The sequence below is a fragment of the Siniperca chuatsi genome, linkage group LG17 (genome assembly GCF_020085105.1).
Source record: "Siniperca chuatsi isolate FFG_IHB_CAS linkage group LG17, ASM2008510v1, whole genome shotgun sequence".
Classification (NCBI taxonomy): Eukaryota; Metazoa; Chordata; class Actinopteri; order Centrarchiformes; family Sinipercidae; genus Siniperca; species Siniperca chuatsi.
Genome location: NC_058058.1, coordinates 13311373 through 13323655, shown reverse-complemented (window position 1 = coordinate 13323655; position 12283 = coordinate 13311373). Strand labels below are relative to the sequence as shown.

The 12283-nt window shown below is 40.2% G+C and overlaps 2 protein-coding genes and 2 non-coding genes across 4 annotated transcripts; 3 read left to right on the top strand and 1 right to left on the bottom strand.

The window, feature by feature from the left end:
- Positions 1 to 196: 196 nt before the first annotated feature.
- LOC122864117 (polyadenylate-binding protein 1A-like) lies at positions 197 to 7301 on the top strand. Its single transcript, XM_044171225.1, has 14 exons — positions 197 to 957; positions 2297 to 2490; positions 3058 to 3173; positions 3539 to 3678; positions 3819 to 3913; positions 4027 to 4164; positions 4534 to 4629; positions 4766 to 5132; positions 5274 to 5384; positions 5504 to 5649; positions 5789 to 5873; positions 6193 to 6323; positions 6554 to 6653; positions 6918 to 7301. The coding sequence occupies exons 1-13, from the start codon at positions 765 to 767 to the stop codon at positions 6644 to 6646; spliced, it is 1905 nt and encodes a 634-aa protein (XP_044027160.1). The 5' UTR covers positions 197 to 764; the 3' UTR covers positions 6647 to 6653; positions 6918 to 7301.
- On the top strand, positions 1894 to 2030 carry LOC122865079. Its single transcript, XR_006375386.1, has one exon. It is a non-coding gene; the product is annotated as a small nucleolar RNA SNORA5 (small nucleolar RNA).
- Positions 4276 to 4412, top strand: LOC122865080. The gene has a single exon (XR_006375387.1). It is a non-coding gene; the product is annotated as a small nucleolar RNA SNORA5 (small nucleolar RNA).
- Positions 7302 to 7482: 181 nt separating the features above from the next.
- On the bottom strand, positions 7483 to 11086 carry LOC122864118 (type-4 ice-structuring protein LS-12-like). The gene is made up of 4 exons (XM_044171226.1): positions 10995 to 11086; positions 9106 to 9174; positions 8879 to 9002; positions 7483 to 7865 (listed from the first exon to the last, which is right to left on the bottom strand). The coding sequence occupies exons 2-4, from the start codon at positions 9152 to 9154 to the stop codon at positions 7652 to 7654; spliced, it is 387 nt and encodes a 128-aa protein (XP_044027161.1). The 5' UTR covers positions 9155 to 9174; positions 10995 to 11086; the 3' UTR covers positions 7483 to 7651.
- Between the last annotated feature and the right edge of the window lie 1197 nt (positions 11087 to 12283).

Sequence of the window (12283 nt, the reverse complement as noted above, 5' to 3'; positions counted from 1 at the left end):
GCACCACTAAACAACTGAATATTGTGGTCAATACAATAAAGTAAAATTCAGCGTTTAACAATACGTTTTTGCATGATTTCATCATCATGCGTACAGTTGTGGTCAACGCCCCTTTGTTGACTTTTTTTCAACTATACTCGAAGATGATTGGTTCAATTCGATGACGCGCCCACTAGTATATATATGACAACTTCCCAATTATTTCCTCCCCCTCAAACCCGGCTGTTAGTGCTGTGTGAGTGCGTGTGTGCTCTGAGCTCGCTCGGCACACATTCTATAAAAAAATAAAAATACTAAAAAAAATTCAAAACCTAAAAAACCAAAAAATCATTTTTTTTTCTTTTTGTAACAAGTCGGTGAAGCTGGAGTAGACATTCGAGGACTGGACGGTAACGTATTATAAGAAAGGGCTGCCTAACGTTAAATTGAACGATAACGTACATTTTTCAGTCGACGTGTTACTGGTTCAGAAGCGAGGCCAAGTAACGTCAGATTTGCTTTTATTGTTGTGTGTCAATTTGAATGAGTTTTAAATCCAGTCGACATTGTGCCATTTTAATATATTCATCTTAGAAATTTTACTCCAAAACACAGCAACTGACAAGTCAACGGTTGCTAACGTTTACCATCAGCATTCTGCCCCGAACTGACGTGAAGCTAGTGACCGTAACCAAGCATTCGTAACGTTACTGTCGCCGAAAACTTTTTGCGTTAGGAAAATCAAGCTTCGTCCGAGTACTAGCTAGCCTCCACAGCCAACGAAAATGAACCCCAGTGCTCCCAGTTACCCCATGGCCTCCCTGTACGTCGGGGATCTGCATCAAGATGTGACTGAGGCCATGCTGTACGAGAAATTCAGCCCAGCCGGAGCTATCCTGTCGATCCGGGTCTGTAGGGACATGATCACCCGGCGTTCCCTTGGATACGCTTATGTCAACTTCCAACAGCCAGCGGACGGTAGGTAATTTATAAAAAATACCGACTAAAATGTGTAAAAAAATGTCAGTTTTAAAATGACAGTCGCTGACAAGTGAAAGCTTGCCTCTTCCCCACTACACGTGACTGCGGCCGACATATTGTCGGTAGGGTCTCCTCATTTGAACCTACCAGCAGTGGCGTAGCAGAAAAGCACCACGTCGGCCCTGCCCTGCCCACCCCAGTAATGTAACAGTGGACTGCTAGCTACTGCTGAATACTCAATGCCTTTTTTATCTCTGTTCTGTCAGGACAACACCCCAACTGTTCAGCCTAAAGTGCTGACACAACAGTTTCATTCAATCTAGCCAGAATGCCTGCCAACTCGTTTTGTTGTGATATGAACATTCATCTTTATCTGTGAAGAAAATAGTATGTCAGTTCTTAAAAATGTTAGAATATGTCCGCCCTCCATGGATAAGAGCACAGGTCTGCATCTGCCTTGTGGTGTTCTTGGGTGTGTTTCTGTGTTTTAACTGAGATGTATTCTGGTGAGGCTTTTGCACTAGTAGCCTCTTAATCTTCCAAGTATTAGGGGTGGGGCCATATAGATAAAATCCACTATCATGGTGTATGTGTTTTATATGCTGGTAATGTTATCAGTATATAATGCAATATGTTACATTTTCTCAAACTCTATTAAACTGTTAACTAGACAGTGATGTCCTTTTTTTGTTAATCCAGCAAATGAAAATCCTGACAAATATAGGTACGCCATCACATTGATGCAAAAATCTTCTAAATTCATTAATACCATAAAGCAATGGTGGCTTAATAAGAAACGAGTTGTCAATAAATTCATTAGTCGAGTGACAAAAAGTTAATTGATTAACTATTCTCACTTTTTGAGGACTGACAGCTGCTTCCAGTCACCTAATTACCTTCAGTCATATCATCAGGTCAAGCATATTGAAACACTGCAGCTTTGTCAAATTCAGTGCTCCCTCCTTAGTAGGTTGCACTGGCCAAAATGGCTGCAACAGTGACTCTGTAGTTCATGGGCCCCGCATTTCTTCTTCATGGATTATGGGGATAAATATGTACTACAGACAAAAACATTAAATAAACAACAAAGGGACATTTTGCACACCTTTAGGACTAACAGTAATATCACCGTGACAGCATGGACTGCAGACCATCTTTTTATTTAAAAATGGCCTGGGAAGAAACTTGAAGATCCAGTTTTCTGACTTTAATGGGTTTCCCAACAGCCCTTAAGCACTAGAAACTCCACCTTTTAACATATGCTGTCATATCCAGCACTTGAAAATTTAGATATTCTAAATAACCTGACCCCTGTTACTGTGTTCCCTACCCTCAGCTGAGCGTGCACTGGACACCATGAACTTTGATGTGATTAAGGGGCGACCTGTGCGCATCATGTGGTCGCAGCGTGATCCGTCACTGAGAAAAAGTGGCGTGGGAAACATCTTCATCAAGAATCTTGACAAGTCCATCGACAACAAGGCTCTATATGACACCTTCTCTGCTTTTGGCAACATCCTGTCATGCAAGGTAAAAGACTAGTGGCCGACTCCCCTTTGTTTTATCTAACCTGAAATATGTGGATGATCAACCGTCATCGTTGTGGATTAGCGTTGTGAGTGCAGGCATAGTTTGCATGTGTGTGCTTTGTAAATGTCCTAGAGTTGTTTGCACTATAGAGAATTAACAGAGATCAATCACCCAGCAGATATGATACATGAATCGTCACAAGATGAAATAAATAATGGATGGAGATTAGTTCTGTTTCCCTGTGCCCTTAAACCAAAAAGTGAATTTATGTCCATTAATATGAGAAATATCAACCGTACGTTGTTTCCCAGAGCAGCTCTGCAGCAAACTATATTCATGGGCAGCAATGGACAGAAATGGGTGATAGGGTTTTAACAGTCACTGACTTTTAACAGTCAGTTGAAGAAATTCTGAACTTGGATAATGCAAGGAACGTCACAATAGAAAGTCAGTTTAAGAGAGGAGACTAATATTTCAGGCGTGATCCAACAGACAGTTCTGGTTTAATATACTCTTACTGCATGTGTGTGTGTGTGGCTTAAAAGCAGCATGTCTTCTTTCTCTAAGGTGGTTTGTGACGAGAATGGCTCTAAAGGCTACGGCTTTGTGCATTTTGAGACTCAGGAGGCAGCCGAACGAGCCATTGAGAAAATGAATGGCATGCTGCTCAATGACCGAAAAGTGTAAGTGAATGTTTTAACTAGTTTTAAACTGTTTTGGTGCATACTAATGTGTGAAATGGGGAAAAGACTCTTTGTTTAATATTGCACCTGGTCTGATTGCAGTTTGAAGGTTGCACAATGATGCTTGAGCACTTTCAGCAGTTTCAGTCAATGTTTCTTTGCAAAGATGACTGAATAGATTATAGGTAGACTGCCATATTATGTGCATAACTTATTTGTTCGGAGTTCTACAGTGTAATAATACTTAGCGTAAGTGTGATGTTGCTGAGGTCGCTCATACAGTTATATACATGTTTTGTTTTATTATTCCTATAATTAATGCAGTTAATGTGAATTCAAATTGTTAAATTTCGATTTGAACGCAGATTCGTGGGTCGCTTCAAATCTCGCAAAGAGCGCGAGGCTGAACTGGGTGCCCGAGCTAAGGAGTTCACAAATGTCTATGTTAAAAACTTTGGTGAAGACATGGATGATGAGAAGCTGAGGGAACTCTTCAATAAATACGGTCAGTCAGGGTGTCCATATTTCAAATAGCTCTTTTAAATTACTTGGTCTGCTCCTGTACATACATATACAGTGTTTTGATCCCCTGCAGTAAAATATTATGGGGCAAAATATTGTTAAGGTTATCTCTCTGTTGCCTAGGAAACGCCATGAGTATCCGCGTCATGACCGATGACAGCGGAAAGTCTCGAGGCTTCGGGTTTGTCAGCTTTGAGAGGCACGAGGACGCCCAGAAGTTAAGTTTTGTTTGTTTGTTGTTTTGCTTTTTTACCAAAAATTCTGGTGACCATCTGGAAATGTCCGCCATTTTCTTGCCCCTGAGTTGACTCAGTTTTCTTGTTTTCTACAGGCAGTGGATGAGATGAATGGGAAGGAGTTGAACGGCAAGCTCATCTACGTTGGCCGTGCCCAGAAGAAGGTGGAGCGACAAACGGAGCTCAAGCGTAAATTTGAGCAAATGAAACAAGACCGCATGACTCGCTACCAGGTCCATTTCCTCTTGTAGTGCAAATTAAATTTCTTGTGCCATAATGCGTCATAGTTTGACATAGTTCATTACCTTCACAGTCATACCGTCTGGTCAAGCATATTGAAACACTGCAGCTTTGTCAAATTCAGTGCTCCCTCCTTAGTAGCTTGCACTGGCCAAAATGGCTGCAACAGTGACTCTGTAGTTCATGGGCCCCGCATTTCTACATCTTGGATTCTGGGGATAAATATGTACTACAGACAAAAACATTAAATTAACAACAAAAGGACATATTTCGGTCCATTGGCATTGGATTATTCCTGCTTAAATATGTAGTGTTTTTGTAAGAAAACACAAAAGTTAACACTACTTTTGTCTTATTTTAAGGGTGTCAACTTGTACGTGAAGAACCTTGATGATGGAATTGACGATGAACGTCTGCGCAAGGAGTTCTCACCATTCGGCACCATAACCAGTGCCAAGGTAGGACCTCAGTGGTTTTATCTTATCTTCTGTAATTAGTAGATGGCTGTGAAACTGCTTTCATTTACCAGTACTAATAATACTCTATTGGTGTCCAGATTCTTTCATTAGTTTCATTTGATTCTCTTGCTCTCAGGTCATGATGGAGGGTGGGCGTAGCAAAGGCTTCGGCTTTGTTTGCTTCTCATCCCCAGAGGAGGCCACCAAAGCGGTGACAGAAATGAATGGACGCATTGTAGCCACCAAGCCTTTGTATGTGGCCCTGGCCCAGCGGAAAGAGGAGCGTCAAGCCCACCTGACCAACCAGTATATGCAGCGCATGGCCAGTGTACGTGCAGTGCCGAACCCAGTCATCAATCCCTACCAGCCAGCCCCGCCCTCTGGCTACTTCATGGCTGCCATACCTCAGGCCCAGAACCGTGCTGCTTACTACCCAGCTGCTGGGCAGATGGCCCAGCTCCGCCCAAGCCCACGGTGGGCCACCCAAGGTGTTCGGCCACAACGTGAGTATCTCTCCCCTTTTTAAGCTGTCCTTTTAATTATTGTGTATGTTTACTGTCACTTTAAAAACACATTAAGACAGTCAAACAAAAACTGTTGTTTGTACCTATAGTTGAGGCCACTATGTTTTTGTGTGTTCATAGACTTCCAGAACATGCCGGGTGCCATGCGTCCGTCAGCACCGCGTCCTCAGACCTTCGGTGCCATGCGGCCTGCCTCCCAGGTGCCCCGCATGATGTCCACCCAACGTGTCGGTCAGTCACCTATACTCATTCAACAGTCTGTCTAACTGCACAGCAAATACAGTTCAGCTGTATGGCTGCTACTTGTCTTTGTGTTGATGTTTCTGTCCCCCTGTTGGCTTCTCTTACAGCTGCTCAGACCATGGGCCCCCGACCAGCCAACCCCGCTGCTGGAGCAGCCACACCTGTGCGTGGAGTCCCTCAGTACAAGTATGCCACAGGAGTCCGCAATCCCCAGCAACACATGACTGCTCAGCCACAAGTCACAATGCAGCAGGTAGGAATCTACATGTTTTGGGTTTTTTTTTTTAAGACCAGACCTACTGACCTGTTCTGCCCTCTGCATGAGAAAGTTCAAGTTGGATGTGTATTAAAAATGTTCTGTCTGACTTAATTCCCTGCGTCCCTCTCCTCAGCCTGCTGTTCACGTTCAGGGACAGGAGCCTCTGACTGCCTCCATGCTGGCCGCTGCTCCACCGCAGGAACAGAAGCAGATGCTGGGTAAGTGTCAGTAACAACTCTTCATGACCACATACCATGTTAGCTTGACATAACATTTGTCCACTGCCTCTCACTGGATCCAGGAAGTACAATACCATTTCAACTTTGTTTCTGTTAGAAGATTTTTTTTTGTTCCCCCTTCATACAGTCAGAATGTGCCACTTCTGTCCCCAGCTATGAAAACCACACTCCCACTATATCTTGTGTGCTGTATACTGTATATAAGACAGGTATTTACATGGTATTGTCTCAGTAACTGGCTTATGGCAAGTGTTAATAATATCCTATTTTAGAGCCTCTGGATCTGTCTCTCCTCTAGGTGAGCGTCTGTTTCCACTGATCCAGAACATGCACCCAAGCCTGGCAGGAAAGATCACTGGCATGCTGCTGGAGATTGACAACTCAGAGCTGCTCCACATGCTGGAGTCCCCAGAGTCTCTCCGCTCAAAGGTCAGTATATTGACAACTTCCCTTTGGTTGTTTCTCTGAAGAGTTCACCAGGACTTAATATTAAAAGGACAGGGAAGTGCAGAGAACTACTTGAGTTTGGGTGGAAGTATGCACCTTCGCTAGTTAGAAGTCATTCTTTGAGACACAGCAAAGGTGGATCTTGTGGGTGCTTTGAGATGATCCCACCATGATGTCGTGGAGTTGCTAACATTAAACAATTTTCTTTCCAGGTGGATGAGGCGGTGGCTGTGCTTCAGGCCCACCAGGCCAAGGAGGCCGCCCAGAAGACTGTGACAAATACAGCTGGTGTCCCAAGTGTCTGAATCCAAGGTACAGCTAGTTTTCCAGAGCTCCTTTAACAAGGAGAGGACAGTATACTCATTTAAAAGCCTCATTATTCCAACTGTAACTTCATAGCTACAATATAGTCTCAGGTTTACCATAAGGCTGGTGTTTTTTCAAAGCAGAAGTGCTTTTTTTGGTTGATTGTGTGAAATCAAAGTAGAATGTGAATTTGAATATTACTTGCAAATTGTGTGGGAATGGGAGTAAAAAATTCACATCACTGATTGTGTTTTTGTTTCGTGTTTACAGGAGTGCGGGACCTTGGGGCTAGCTTCACCGATGGAGAAAAGAATTAAACAGTGAAAAAGTTGAAAATACACAAAACAAAGTAAAAAGAAGTCAAATAATATATTAAAAATACCAATGGAAACAAGTCTCCAGTCAGGCCTGTAATGAACAGTAACACCAGGCCTTTGCGGAGTTAAAGAAAGAAAATACATAAAAAAAGAGAAAAAGTAAAATAGAAAATGATAATTTTATGAGGGGTTTTAGAGAATTGTGACAAAATGAGATTGAAAGCATTCCGTTCTGCCATTTTATCCCTTTTAAATGTTTGAATGTTTGGGCAGTAGAAGCCTGTTATTGTGAAATTTCCCTTGACCTTTGCTTGCTTGAATAAAACTAATAAAATAATCGGTGTGTCTCTGTTGGCTGTTAGTGGGACAGATAGGTCAGTCAGAATAAGCCTGTTTCCATCACTTGTGGTAAGCGTTCCCAAATGTTTATTCCTGTTGGCCAAATCAATAACTCCAATGGTAAAGTGGTCAAAAATAAGCACCCATCATACACACACAAAATGAAACTGACACTGAAGTTGTGTTTCAAGTTTAATTGTGTTTTGGGACAGAGATGATCATGTCAATGTTAACAATCACTGAAACACATCTTAAGCTGTTCAGCCATCAAATGCAAGTATCTCCGTTAACTCAGGACAGAGAAGATGGTGAGGAGGCACATTTGCATGTTTTGGAAGGACAATTGGTTTAGTTGCCAACGGCCCTGGCCTGCTCCGTCAGCTTCTGGAAGATGGCCTCCACCTGCTTCTGGAAGTTATCCACCATGGGCTGGATCTGAGCCTGCACGTTGGCAGCCAGGGGCTTGATGTGCTCCTCGACGTTGGTGGCAACAGTCTTCAGCTGCTCCTGGATCTGAGCGGCCAGGGGCTCCAGCTGGGTTTTCTTGTCCTCCATGAAGGTCCTGTGAGGGTAGAACATCATGAACCACCATGTAAACAAATCAGAAATACACCTGTTTGACCTGCATATTGCACTGCAGTCTCTATTAGTATCACCTGGGCTTCTGTTGAACTAGTCAAATTTTAATTTCTTAAGCTTAAGTCAGTGATAAGTGGGTACAAGGGGTTCTGTGAGATACATTTCAGTGTTTCCTTTACTAATTCATATTTACTTAACATGTACTTCTTAACTTAACCCTCACTCTCAGAAAAAAACCCAATTCAGTGCTGAATAATGCGATATTTGAATTGTTTTCCGTGTGGTGATTTTTATTTCGATGTGGTAAAGTCAGAAAACCTGCCTTACATTATTGCAAGCATTCAAGTATTTACTATTTTTCAAAGTAAAAGTAGCAATACCATAAAAAATACTGCATTCCAAGTAAAAGCAACAAAATAGACTTAAAGTATCAAAACTAAAAGTATAATGCGAAAAAGGGTCCCTGTGACTATTATACTATTATATATATTAGATTATTATTACTCTTGCATTATTGTGTAAGTTACTGTTGTAACCGGTCCACGTGGAGCAAACTTTAACTACTTCACATACTGCTTAGTAGTTCAATATATAATAATGAATCATTCTTTATAAAGTGATCATATGTTTTGTGTGTAAAATCTTAGGTAAGTGCTTTCCCTCTGACAGCAGAGGTATAAAATAGCATAAAATGGAAATTCTCAAGTAAAGTACCTCAAATTTATACTTAAGTACAATACTTGAGTAAATGTACTTAGTTACATTTCACCACTGCATTTACCTACATTGACTTTAATTAAAAGAGTGTGTACAGGCTTTTCTGTGCCTGCCTGAGAGGTACAGCAGAAGTTATAACTTATAGGTTGACATTTAAACAATGGACAAGGTCCAGTGTGGTCAGCAGCAAGTAGATATTAATCATCCTGAACATGAGTCATGACTAAACCATGACTTTATGTGTGGAGGTTCGAGGTGTCGAGGGTTCTCTGTACTCACTGAGCCTGGTTTGCCAGGTCCTGGTTCTGGATCATCTCAGTCAGGTCCAGAGTCATTTTGTTCTTCATCTCCTCAAAGTACTGACCGAGCCTTTCGAGATCGGCAACATCTTGTGCAAAGCTTCCTGTGGGTTTCCAAAGACAATAAATAAATAAATAAAAAGTTAATAAGTTATTCACAACTATGTGATAAACAAAACACTTAAAGTGAGCGTGTGAAGGTCATACCTTGTGCCAGAGCAAGCACGACGACGGCTGCAATGAGGGAGAATTTCATGGCTGCTGAGTGGAGATGACCTGCAAAACAAACATTATTTAATTATTCTGTATGTTAATATGCTGTATGTTCCTCTCCTCATTTTTGCTCTATTGCAATGTAATCACACCTGTGCTGACTGACAGCACCATCCTTTTTTTTGCCATTATGCTTCAGTTCATCTTTCATTTTTGGGTCAACAGAGCAGTGTATTTAAACTTCCCTGACAATTTTAATGTTTAAAACCAAAAGCCCTGGATCGAGCCATGAAGATGTTTCCTAAAGATGTTTTTCAGAAGTTGAATGATAGGAAGGCCTCCCGTTGCTCAAAGTTGTTCTAGGAATCCCAGCCTGGCTTTTTGTCACAAGGTTATAAAATAAATAATTTTTTAGTCACTGCATGTTTGTCTAAACCCTGCGCATGAACTTGTAAACTTTATCTGGCTTATCAGAGACTTCATGTCAACAGCTCCAGAAAAAGCTAGTAAGTGAACCTTGAGTTTGAAATAATTTGTCACAGATAGTGTTCCCAAGGTCAGGAATGAACCTCTGTGTTCAAACATAGATGATGTTTTTTTTCGTAGCTTTGATTCAAGAGCAGAAAAACTAACATGGGTTTTTTTTTATTATCAATACATCTGTTGTGAATTGTTTGCGTGATATCCTGAGAAAAAGCAAATGTGCCAAAACACATTGTTGTATTTTTTTTATAATGTACTGGCCCATATTTATAGGGCTATATATAATATATATAAGGCTTGTTGTTTTTTTACCCTCCACTTAAGTGCCTGGAATTGGATTTATTTTATACCACACCCCACATGTGGGTGAGGGCATTCCTCCTTAAAAATAAAAACAGATTTTATTTGTATTTTTTTATATTTCAGCTGGTTTTGTGTTAATTATACAGGATATCGCTATGCTGCTTTAAATTCAGTGAACACCTCAGAGCTTATATTTTCTTTGGGTCCTTTATTTGTTCTTTTAAATTTTCCTTAAGATTGAGGGGGATTAAAAAAACTAATTGGAATTGAAAATTGAAAAAATTGGAATTGAAAAGAAATTGGCTTGTCAAAGGTAATCAAATGCAGCGGTATGGCTCACATGTAATCCATTACTAGTGTCACAGTTCACACACCAGTTGTAAGTTTAGAGTGCTACATTACCAAAACATGGAAAAGGCCTTCAGCATGCTTCAGAATATGGTTTGCAGTAATGTAAAGTGGACAAGACTACAGGTCTACTGCAGATGTCTTAAAAGTAACACGTGAACAAAGTTTTACATGATAAATACCCTTGTTTTGAAGTTAAATGTGATTTTTGTGTCCTTGTGCCTTTTCTCTGTCACGCTTTCTACATTTGTTACATTTGTTGCTTTTGAGCTTTGTGTGTTTTCCCTTAAGAACCTCTGTTGGAGATGGTGAAAACAAAACTAAGAAAATTAAACAACTATCCAAAGAACTACAAATAAAGACATTCAATTCTATTAATAAGATAAAAAAAAATAGATTGAAAGGGGGTATGCCATAACTTTATGTGAAAGTATAACACTGAAAACTAAAAAAAGAAATATGATTCACAAACATCAACACCTTTAGCAAATCCCTCACATAGCTGCTTATTTACACGTGTTTTCCTTTATAATGCGTTCAAATTCAACCCTCCCTTTGCCATTATTTAACATCATTTCCCTCATTAAATCTCGATAAAAGGGTACATTTTACATTTTTAAAAAGTTACATTTCAGCTTTAAATTTGGTAACAGTTATATACAAATAACAATAGCTTTACATTCAAGAAGAATTTGTAATTGTCTCAGTGTACAAAAAGCAGAAAATGAGATGAACGGAGTTAGACTCACCTGTACTGCAGGAGAATCTGGACCGGATGGTGCCGTCCTGTCGGAGTCTCGCACTTCTTATAGTCCAGCATGGTGATGCAGCCCTGTCCTGATGTGAATCTGATTGGACAAGATAAAGAAACCAAACATTATTGCCGTGCTGACCCTTGCTGCTCACTCTGCCACCTGGGCAAACTAAACCAAAGTCCAACAGTCCCTCTGCTGACTGTCCAACATGAGAGTGTGCATCTTATCATATTGATTAAATAAAACAATTTTTATTGATAACAGCATCACCATAATGACATGGTATGACACCATCTGTATATAATGTCCATAGTACCACTTGTAAAATATCTTCATAATATTGCTCTATCCTGCATTTATGCACATACTTTATATCCTGCATTTGCTTATTGAACTTCTGCCTAGACCTAAACTGCATTTCGTTGCCTTGTACTTGTACATGTGTAATGACAATAAAGTTGAATCTAATCTAATCTAATGACAGCGAGGCCATGTTCGGGAGAACTTTATATATTGCAACACCAGCGTCAGAACAGAGTGACAGAATGTCTTATTTTATTTTATGTTTCATTGTAAGATTGTATTTGTAAATTACTTTGTTTAAAAAAAATTGTGTAACTTTTGTTTACAAAAGTGCTCTATAAATAAAGTTTGCTATCATTATTATTAGAGAATCAAATTTATGTAGGTGTTGTTGGGCTCGTGTTTTCAGTCATTTACCTTATAAATGAGTCATGTAGTCATGAATGATCAGGTGCTCTGTGATTGATTGATTGATGTGATGTGTGCTGTTTTGATTCCAAGTTGTGTGTATTTGTATAAAGGTCCATTTAGATGTTGCAAACTAGGCTACAAATGCCGTGGTATGTGGCAGAGGTCCATGCTATGTACCTGTCCCAATGAAAATAAATGTAAAATAAAAGAAATAAACGTATGTGTGTAAGTTTTATGTTATAGTAATCTATTACTAATCTGGGGTCATCATAAGACATTAACAGCATTAAAACAAAACAACAAAAAATCAATATATTCTCAGAAAAGCATTCTTTCTTGTTAGCCATGCTAGCGGCGTGGCTCTAGAGATGGCAAAGTCTGTTCGTCTGTCGGCCCACTACTCACAGACTGAAATATCACAACTGTTGAATGGATTGGCACAACATTTCCGTACAAACATTCATGGTTCCTAATTTTTCATCTATCGCTACCAGCAGGTTGACATTTGTAGTTTTTCAACAACTATTGGATGGATTGCAATGAAATTGTGTACACACATTTAAGTCCCC

Excerpts from the sequence above, each read along its gene's own strand:
- LOC122864117 (XM_044171225.1), top strand. The coding sequence starts at position 765 with ATGAACCCCAGTGCTCCCAGTTACCCCATGGCCTCCCTGTACGTCGGG. Across the intron at positions 5,133-5,273 it reads CCAAGGTGTTCGGCCACAAC|ACTTCCAGAACATGCCGGGT; the intron begins GTGAGTATCTCT and ends GTGTGTTCATAG. Across the intron at positions 5,874-6,192 it reads GGAACAGAAGCAGATGCTGG|GTGAGCGTCTGTTTCCACTG; the intron begins GTAAGTGTCAGT and ends TCTCTCCTCTAG.
- LOC122864118 (XM_044171226.1), bottom strand. The coding sequence starts at position 9,154 with ATGAAATTCTCCCTCATTGCAGCCGTCGTCGTGCTTGCTCTGGCACAA. Across the intron at positions 9,003-9,105 it reads CGTGCTTGCTCTGGCACAAG|GAAGCTTTGCACAAGATGTT; the intron begins GTATGACCTTCA and ends GGAAACCCACAG. Across the intron at positions 7,866-8,878 it reads GACCTGGCAAACCAGGCTCA|GACCTTCATGGAGGACAAGA; the intron begins GTGAGTACAGAG and ends CTACCCTCACAG.